Genomic DNA, 10,228 nt, shown 5'->3' with positions numbered 1-10,228 from the left:
TATCCTAACAAATAACATAGGGGTTAGTATACGGGCTAAGATACTACAGATGCTGTACGCTCCTGCAAGCCTAACCATCTCCACCGCATCAGCGAACCCGACGTGACGAAGTCTACCACGAAAATACTGAATTTATCAAAAACTTTGAAAGAAATGCGATTCCCTTTTGTTGAGTATATCCTACTGTATCATGAAAGAGCTAAGATACTTGATTTGATGGGTGCAAACTGTTTAAAATTCAAGAAATTTACCTCGTTGGTAACCAAGTTTGGTTCGAATGTGGCCGTTGGCGTGTATGTCGCGATCGATGGGTTAACGAAAACCGGGTTTACGTATTCTAACGTGTGTTAACATTAATCGTATGTGCGCTTTTGTCAACACCAAAAAAGCTTGCAGAGATAAACATTACCTGTTGGACAGAGTAACAGTAACTTTCCGGATAATATGGTAAAACGTTTATCCGTATATTCAGTAATAGAAAAGCGTTCTGATAGATTTTCGTTCAACCAGCTAAAGTTTTCCTTTCTTACCCGTAAATAAGGGCAAACCTTGCACTCGATGTTGGTTTTAGAATAATCGAATTGTGATCTAAACTAAGAAAAATCCTCTCCCTCTGTAAACAATAATCCAAATCAAGACAAACGTTAACGATTTTTTTTTACAGTGTAGTCTTGGTCAAGTCGTTTGTAATACTCTTTTTCTCGCGTGCAAACTGTATACATGCCCGGCTCAGAGTCCGTTTCTGCCTACCACGAATGTGCTTGCCCACTGTATTTTACATCCACGAGGATCTGTCCGATACAAACTTTTCGCCTGGGAACGAAAACCAAACTACCGAACGACTGATCCGCTCTCAACCCCAGTCCCTTTGCATCTGGACTGTGACTGTGTGATACAAACTAGTATCAATTTAAAGCGTTTTCCGCGGGCGCTCTCTCGACAGTACAGCAAATAAATACGGGAAAATAGCTTTGTGAAAAAGAAAGGTACACTAGCCTGTAAATACTAGGGATTACTGTCGTCCGTATTTTGGCGCCATTCAGACGATACATGACGCATTAGCTTAGTCCTGATTTTCATTTGAAAAAGAAGAAAAATATAGACTCTCCGCTGTCGAGTGAGTAATCAACGCATTCAAAAAGAAATCTCGGTGACTTGGTTGTTTTAGAAAATCGTCGAAAATAAGTCCGTATATATTTGGTGCCGCGATTTATTTTTTGGGTTCATTTGCCTATCCGTTCACATGTTTTAGAAAGCAAAGTGCTTTGATCGTTACATTATCCAATACATCTGACCAATTTAAATGGAGCCAACAACAATAATCTGGTCAGTAATTAGTTTATTTTGTGCAATTGTTACTTCTTCATATTAATTATAGCTACGCAGTGAAATATTATTTCTTTACGTGTTGTCATAATTTCATTTATAAGGAGATACTGATAAATAGTCTCCTCGTCGGAATAGTTTATTTCCTGCGCCTGAGAAGTAATGTTGGCTGAGGCCGCTATACATTCCCAGACCGTAAGGCTTATCCGTGCAAATGCCCACCCACCCCAATCCCCGCACATACATAAGACCCCCCCCCCCAAAAAAAAAGAGAACCCTGAGTGACTGGCTACGGGCTCGCTCTAGAGTGCTGACTTTCTGTATCAGAAATTCGATGTGTTGGGTCTATTGAAATGTGATGGATTTTCCTTTGTTGTAATCAACTTGGTTATACCCCGAATTTTGTCGTATGAAAATTATGGATAGAAAAAAAAAATTGATATCATTACCAGTAACGCACTTATTCCCATCAAGAGCTACATCATTTGTGTGTATTGCATGGTAACAACGCACTTTGCCTGTCAACTTTTATTTTATTTTATAAAAAACTGTCAGTGCTTGACATATATTATTTGGTCCATTAACTTTGGTCCCCCGCCCAAGGGCATTCATGTACAACGAGACAGTGATGTCACCAGAATTTCCACTACGGTGTAGGGGGGTGGGGGTAGAGAATGTGGATGGTAATTAAAGAACTATTTGCATATATATGTGTGCACATCACAGGCAAAGTTATAATTGGCACAGGGGTTTCAGTTTTATTTTACCGGAGCCGACTGGGAAGAAATAATTATGATGGGGTGGGGTGGGGAAGGGGATCCCATGGACTCCCGCCACTGCAACGAGATGTGTACTGTACAGCTCGAGCCGGTTGTTCCTCTTACCCCTACACTCAGTAATTCCCACAGACTGGAAATTCACTCTTTGAGAGATGTGGTGTCATATAACGGAGAAACAACGATATACTATAAATGTTGTGTAACATTTGAAAATGGTCAACCAAAATTCTGTTTTTGAGATATCTTGTGTACGAAGGGGCTTTCAAATAGATTTCTTACGTGTTCGTCAATGATTGGAAACTTCTCTGATATGCTCTAGCGGCCTTGAAAAGTGACGAGTTTAGTGTGGAAGTCAATGGAGCAATTAATTGTGGTTCGACAAATGTACGTGTCCATGAGGTTTGCGAACCAATCCACTCCTAACTCTGAAAAGACTTCTCACGATGTAGCTTAAATAAGAATTGAATTGAACGAAGCCTACCAAGGTAAAAAGACCATTGACAAAGACCATTGGTGCGAGGTACTTACACTCTCTGGATATAGAAATCCCTGGGACCGAGATAACCCCTTTATACAAACACCACTTCAAAAAGCGTATACCTTTACCGAGTTTACGATCTACTATCAGAAGAGGGCAAGTGGCATGAAAACAAATTTAAATCCTTACGTGAACGCAGTAGCGATCAAATTAACAACAACGAAAAGAATTATGTAAACCCCATTCATTTGAATAGAAAGACACACAGGAAATAAGACTATTGAGAAACGAGTATTGCTTCAATCCACTCCCATGTTTGATTACGTAGACATTTATTACGTGTAACGTAAAGAAAAGCTTGTACCATTCATCTATGTAATGAATCAAAAGTAAGATCACTATAGGGGGAAAACAATGCCAATCCCATGCATGTGTACCAGTATAGGCCTATGCCATCAACACTCAGGATTGTGAATCCAACGGGAGGTACCGGCTATATGTGAATTACAAAATGCTTTAATTTTCCGGGAAGTTCTTTCTACAGACATTATGTCTATCACACACAGAATGAGTGGACCAACCGTACTCCCATCGTCCGTACTCCCAGTTTCCAGAAACTGAACTTAGTAATGCTGTACTTAATAGTATTTCCATGATTTTTGGTTCAAGCTGCATGTAAGCGAATTGATTGAATTATCCAAACACCGTTAATGGTAATTCCATATTGATCTAAGAAAGGGTATTTATGCACGAATTAAACTAGATCAGAAGAAAACATTAAAATTGTTCGCTATCCTCGTCACTCTATAACTATATTGTTGCCGTTGATATATATATATTACTAACTTGATGCCACTAATTATTATGAAATATATTTTGAACATAGACCCAGCTCTGGTTTTGTTAAAATGCTGAACAATTGCAACATTGCTTGATACACAGCATGTTACTATTACAGTTAGTCTTCCAACACCAGCCGTTTCGAAAACATTTCTTCGTAATACGGCATTGCGTCTTCAATTAACTTCTCCAATTCTGGTGTAAATTTGACATCATCAGCAACAACACCTCTAGGATATTTCGGCGGTTTGAAGCTAGTGGAGGTAAAAGCTTTCTTCAGGGTATCTTTCTCTGCAACGGCTACAACACCCATCGGTGACCCTCTAAATTTCGTTTCCACGTGACTCATATCCCCTTCCCAACTAAGAAATGAATCTTTGAACGGGATTTCCAGCATTTCGAAATATTTCGAGAGCATCGCCTTTGGGTTGCTAAGGAAGTCGTGGGCGTCGATGACGATCGGGTTAGGCTCGATATTTTTCGTGACGTAATTGAGCATGTCCAGCTGGGTTTTGTAGAATTCTTTTGCTGGTAATGTTGGGCCATCCCTGACTGGGTCACAATCTTCCTCCTTAATTAACCCAAAGTTGCCCGTTTCGGCGACCATCTTACGATAGGAAACAAATACTTCACGTGGATGACGTATAAGAAAAGTGTGACGAAATGGAACTTTTGGGAGAAATTCTTCTCGGGAAACGATTGCAAATGTTTCATCTTTCACAAAGATGACCTTTTTACTCGGTTCATCTTGAGATAGTTGCTCCTGAACCCACGAGTGACTGCAAAATTAAAGAGAGAGTATAGAAGAAGAAAAAGAAGAAGAAGAAGAAGAAGAAAGAAGAAGAAGAGGAAGGAAGGAAGGAAGGAAAAGAAAACTAGTGATTCCTTTCCAAGTTTTATATGAGGCCGAAGATAGCACTGTATACAAAATATTCCTCAAATGACCTTTGATATCCACGAGTAACAGTGGTGGTCTGGTTCTCAAGTTATGATAATTACAAGCTTATTATCAGTCTTTCATCTCTTGTGGCTTAATATACATTGGACCTCCATTAGAAGCTATAAAGGCTGCTTGAACTCTTTTAAGTTGATCCACTTGCTAAGCTTTGCCTACCGCAAGAAATCAAGTAAAATGTAGAAACGAGCGTGTATGGTATAGGCCCTGTGGGACAAATATACCAATTTATATACGCGTATTAACTATATACGCGTATGAACTATTAAATCGAATGTATAGACGTATATATTACCAGTCAATCGGAAGGCCGATTTATATGGTTATGTTAAACCGAATACATACGCGTATTTATTCGAATATAACACGTGTTAAATCAGGCAATCACATTAGCAGGAATCTATACACGTATAAATTCGAGTATATACACTAACCGTTTAATAAACTGATTTATAAATCGGCCTTCTGATTGGCTGATAGACGCGATAGACGCGTAGTTATATACGCGTATATAGACGCGTATATATTCGTCCCACAGGGCGTACCATGGCATAAACGTGACGCAGAAGAAGATCTCAATCTCCATTTATTAATGGCTTATTCTGTTTCTTAGGTATGGAAGTGTGTCAGTCCATCTAATTTTAATTTAATTTTAATTTTCAGGTTTACAGTCTTGTTCAGGGCCAAGGCCCTCTCACGCGACTTTACAACTTAACCCTGGTCATTGGTAACTTGTCACACCTACACACCAAAGTGTGCACAATTCAATCAATCTCTTCTGGGGCACCATAGTGCACCACAACCACGTGTCCCCCGGGGGACTTCCCATAGGGTGCAGCCACAAACCGGCGCAAACAACTATATTTACAAGTTACCTCGCAAGTGCCCATTTATACACCTGGGTGAAGAGAGGCAATGAAGATAAAGCGCCTTGCCCAAGGACACAACGTACTGATCTGGCCAGGGCTCGAACCTGTAATCCTTAGATCACAAGTCCACCGCCTTAACCACTTGACCACAACGCCCATCTTAAAGTGTCTCTCTTTAAGAAAGACGAGCCCTATTTTGTGTTAAAAACGCATATGAAACTTAATGAAGAAAAAAAAGGAAACACTTAACAACCACAATGCCGCAGGTCCTTGCCCTGTCGCCAGGGTGATTGAACAATGAAGATATTTTTCAAAACTTTTGAGGTGACACGTGAGAAATTAATTTCGACATGGATGTATATTATAACAACGTTCATAGATTCTTAGATATATTTATTTCGCACTCACGTAAAGTTAGTTTGGTCATTAAGATTCGGTAGAAGGGCGGCTTTTTGTTGGATTTGGGCCAATAGTTGTTGAATTTCTCCGGACTGCATGAGTGTTGCCCTTCGCTCATTGTATTTCATCATATCCGGATCATCTTTCTTGAATTCTGGATTGAATTCGGTTTCATTAAGGTGACACATGCAATATGGTTCCATCCAGACCACACAGTCGTCTACAAAGGACATACATTTGGTTATGACAGTACTGCACGTACGCGGTACCATCCATAAGAATACCCTTACTGGTGCGTCGATGACGTCACCTGCAGTAGCACTCTCGAGGCCAGGAACTTTTCCGTCTTTACTGGAAGCCATCTTTGAAAAGTAAATAACACAGATTGCATGGAGGCAGGGCACGGATTTAACTTGTGGTGGTCAGGGGCCGGGAAATTGTGTGGTAAATATCAACATTATTACCTATTTCGGGTGAACACGATATCTGCTAGTTAGAATAACGGTACGCCATGTGTAACTAACTACAGCGCTGTAATGTACGTAAGCTGTTAGGCGTAACTGCAGTGTTACTGTCTTAGTATAGGCTATACTGATGTAGAACGCCCATCATCGAAAGTAATTATCCCTCTGGTTAATTATCTCATCTGGTTAAAAATCTTAACGGTCAGGGTGGTTTAAATTTGATAAATGCTATGCTTGTCCAAGTATGATCACCTATCAAGTGGACGTTGAATATAATTCTATCTGTTTTTACCTCCATGCTTCTATCTATGCAGTCTAGTGGCATAGACAAGTGATTGATTTAGTGTGTAAGTCAACGGGGCGATTATTTATGGTATCCAACACCTACACAGCCTTCAGTACTTGATAAAGATTGGAAAGAACGTCATGCGTTAGTTTCTTAACACACACACACACACACGCACCCACCGCACCGCACCCCCCCCCCACACACACACATACATACACAGTACCAATGTACCATTACTTACCGAGCCTCTGCGTCACGAAGAAAACGTGTGTTGTGGTTTGGTACGAGGAGCAAACCGAACGTGTCACTGAGATACACCCCGAAGATCGCACAATGTTAAAAGTTTCAGCCAACTTCCAAACTAAACCGTCTATCCAAAATGGACTCCCCGGTAGCTCATACACCGAATGACTGATATCTGTACACAGACCATGTCATGAACACAGTTGGAAGGTCTTTAAACCAGTGAGTTGTTATAACATCCAACTCTCTGAACACACTTGAATGCTTCGTCGCATCTGTGAGTTATAAAAGAGGTTGGCCTTATCACAGCGGTGCATGTGGGGTTTGTTGTATTGTACATTCCCATGTTTGCACAACAACTCCCTGTTTGCACTAACAACAACTCAAACTAGTTTTTCGCAGCTGAGAAGGTTAAAGTTTGAAAAGGATAAGAACAGAATTGCGTACCCATCATGTGCCTTCCTTCGACCACGGAGTAAAGCATTGGTAGTTTATACCTCAAAGCAAGGGCGTAGGAACCGGGGGGCTGGGGGGCGCCAGCCCCCCAGTGAAAAATGTGGAGGGGCGGAAGTATCATTCCGCCCCCCCGCTTCGCAAGTCAGAAAACCCCTTTTTCATTTTCAAATGAGAAAAAAATCTCATTTGGAGCACCAAATTGCATCTAAGGCCAGGTGAAAATACAAAATTAAGTTTACAAAATGGAATGGGTGTTGAAGTGTGCTATATTGCACCAAACTGCATCTAAGGCTACCTGGAAATGCAAAAAAAATCCAAAGGGGAGGGGGACACCCCCTCCCCTTAGACCCCTCCCCCAGGCCGGCCATCAGTCTTCAGCCCCCCCACTCAAAAGTACTTTCCTACGCCACTGCCTCAAAGTCAGTTTAAACAGGCATATATATATATATATATATATATATATATATATATATATATATATAAATATATATATGAATATATGAAAATCGTAATGAGTTGGAAAATCAAGAACAGTGAAAAAACTTTCAGCCTCCACCGGGATTCGAACCACGGGTCTGCCGCTCTGTACGCGGACACCCTAACCACTAGGCGATGGACGCTGATTATATATATATATATATATATATATATATATATATTATGATTTCAATTATATATATAAAGGGATTTTCGGCAGGGGTGACAAGAATGAACTGAGGGTTGTCCAGAGAGAACATGATGACGTCATTCAAAGGGAGAAAGAAGCATACAAAAGTAAATGGAGCGGAACTTCACGGAGAACAACATGAAGCAAGTATAGGCGGGCATGAAGATGATGAGTGGCTATACCAGTACCACGGCTTCTAAAATACCCAACGCATCTGTTGACTATGCAAATGAACTAAACATATTTTTTAACCGGTTCGATCGCCGTGACTTTTCCCATGAAGCCGATGAGCTGCAGTCCATATTATCGACTGATTTGCATCCTGAGCCGTTTTTATCTGTCACCCCTGATGAAGTTCGCCATGAATTTTCCAAGCTGAACTCATCGAAAGCTGCCCGGCCCAGATAGGATGCTACCCCGTGTTCTCAAAACTTGTTCACACCAACTTGCCAACATATTATATGCAATACTTTATAACCTCTCGTTTAAGTATCATGCAATTCCGGCCATTTGGAAGCAGTCGTGTATTATTCCAGTCGCAAAAAAGACTAACATCACGTGTATGAACGACCTCAGACGTGTAGTCATGAAAGTATGCTAGCGTTTGATACTCAAGACCCTGAAGCCTCTCGTGAATGATTATCTGGGGGCCCGATGCAGTTTGCGTACAGATCGAAACGCAGTACCGAGGACGTCGTGCTTGTCAGCTTCGAGAAGCTCTATTCTCACTTGGAACTCACAAATAAGGGGAATTCTGCCAGGGTTATGTTCTTTGATTCTTATACTATCCAACCCCATATTCTTGCCAGGAAACTTGTTGATATGAATGTCAGTCATGATCTTATTTTGTGGATTTATCGATATCTAATTGGGAGGTCACAGTATGTTAGAATCAAAACAGCTAATAGCGATAGCGTGTCTAATGTCATAACTTCCAGCACTGGTGTTCCACAAAGTATACGGTTTTAGCCCCATTTTTATTCACACTTTATACGTCAGATGTTAGGTCTAGCAAAGAGAATTGCCCATTGGTGAAGTTTGCCGATGACACTGCTCTGTTGGGTCTGATATCAAAAGACGACGATACTGAGTACTTCAGTCAGATTGAGGATTTTGTTGACTACAGTAAGCGTAACTTTTTAGAACTAAATGTCAGTAAGACGAAGGAAATGGTCATTGATTGTCGTAAGTCAGAGAAAGTCCACAGGGAGGTAGATATAGATGTTAGTGTTGTTGAGAGGGCAGATAAGTATTAAGTATCTTGGGGTGGTGATCGATAATAGGCTCTCTTGACATGATCATCTAGATGAATTATTGAAGAGATTAAATACTAGGATACATTGCTTTCGTATGTTGTACAAATTTCACGTGAATAATGAAATACTTCTTATGTTTTATAATTCGATAAATTACTGGAGCGTGGCGTTTATAATCTGGTCTCGTGGGGTGGCAACGCGAGAAAAGAAGATACGCAACGTATTGAAACTATAATTCGGCAAACAGGTCGTCTGCTTGGGACAAATCAGCCAACTTTGCCTACTGCATATCCCCAACTATACTGAGAGTGAAAACAGATAGAACCATGAGCGATGATAGCCACCCACTCCATCAAAATTTCGACAGAGCGGTTATTCCTAGATGTGGAAGGATGCGGCTACCACCGTCTATGGCAAGCCATGTGGGACAAACACTGCATAATATATCCGCGTATTAATTGGAATTTATACGCGTATATATTATTAGCCAATCATATGGCTTAAATATATCCGCATATTAATTCGAATATATACACGTATTAATTCGAATATATACACGTATTAATTCGAATATATACACGTATTAATTGGAATATTTACGCGTATTAAATAAAATACATATGGGGATTAAATCCAATATATGCACGGATTAATTAGAATATACACGAAAAAAAACATTTCCGCTCTTGCTGTGTACATATACCAACGATAAATATTTTGGCGGGCTCGCGAGATCGCTCCAAAAAGCGAAACTTTGCACATGTAGGCTACAACACATGTATATTCGAATTAATACGCGTATATATTCGAATTAATACGCGGATATATTATGCAGTGTTTGTCCCACATGGCTTGCCATATGCGGCTACCACCGTCTCATACCAATCGACATGCTTCCTCATTCTTTCCACAATGCATCAAACTTTATAATGAAGACTTTCAACGTTAGATCTCGCTTGGCTGTTTCTTCTGTTCCGACTGTACTCTCTTGCCATTGTCCTGAGCTTTGTATATTGTGTTACTGCATGTTTTGAAATGTCTTATGTTTTCATATTCTTACAATTATTGTTTGATACTGTACGTTTAGGTTTTCATAATTTAATGTTTGTATCTCATATCCTGTTTTAAAATGTCTTATGTTTTCATATTCTTACAATTGTTTGATACTGTTCGTTTTAGGTTTTCATATTTTAATGTTTGTATCTCA

The 10,228-nt window shown here is 40.1% G+C and overlaps 1 protein-coding gene across 2 annotated transcripts; it reads right to left on the bottom strand.

The window, feature by feature from the left end:
• Positions 1 to 2,875: 2,875 nt before the first annotated feature.
• On the bottom strand, positions 2,876 to 7,137 carry LOC139968700 (uncharacterized). Of its 2 annotated transcripts, none has more exons than XM_071972998.1 (3): positions 7,090 to 7,137; positions 5,656 to 6,008; positions 2,876 to 4,202 (listed from the first exon to the last, which is right to left on the bottom strand). In XM_071972998.1, the coding sequence occupies exons 2-3, from the start codon at positions 6,006 to 6,008 to the stop codon at positions 3,542 to 3,544; spliced, it is 1,014 nt and encodes a 337-aa protein (XP_071829099.1). In that variant the 5' UTR covers positions 7,090 to 7,137; the 3' UTR covers positions 2,876 to 3,541. The 2 variants fall into 2 exon arrangements, with proteins under 2 accessions (XP_071829099.1, XP_071829098.1); XM_071972997.1 differs by lacking the exon at positions 7,090 to 7,137 and adding an exon at positions 6,641 to 7,016.
• Between the last annotated feature and the right edge of the window lie 3,091 nt (positions 7,138 to 10,228).

Source organism: Apostichopus japonicus, chromosome 6 (genome assembly GCF_037975245.1).
Source record: "Apostichopus japonicus isolate 1M-3 chromosome 6, ASM3797524v1, whole genome shotgun sequence".
Lineage (NCBI taxonomy): Eukaryota > Metazoa > Echinodermata > Holothuroidea > Aspidochirotida > Stichopodidae > Apostichopus > Apostichopus japonicus.
Note: the sequence above shows the minus strand (reverse complement) of the source record. Positions and strands in the feature narration are given on the sequence as shown.

Bases quoted from the DNA above. Each gene is read 5' to 3' on its own strand.
- LOC139968700 (XM_071972998.1), bottom strand. From the start codon at position 6,008: ATGGCTTCCAGTAAAGACGGAAAAGTTCCTGGCCTCGAGAGTGCTACT. The intron at 4,203-5,655 runs GTGAGTGCGAAA...TTAATTTTGCAG, and splicing joins AATGACCAAACTAACTTTAC to TCACTCGTGGGTTCAGGAGC.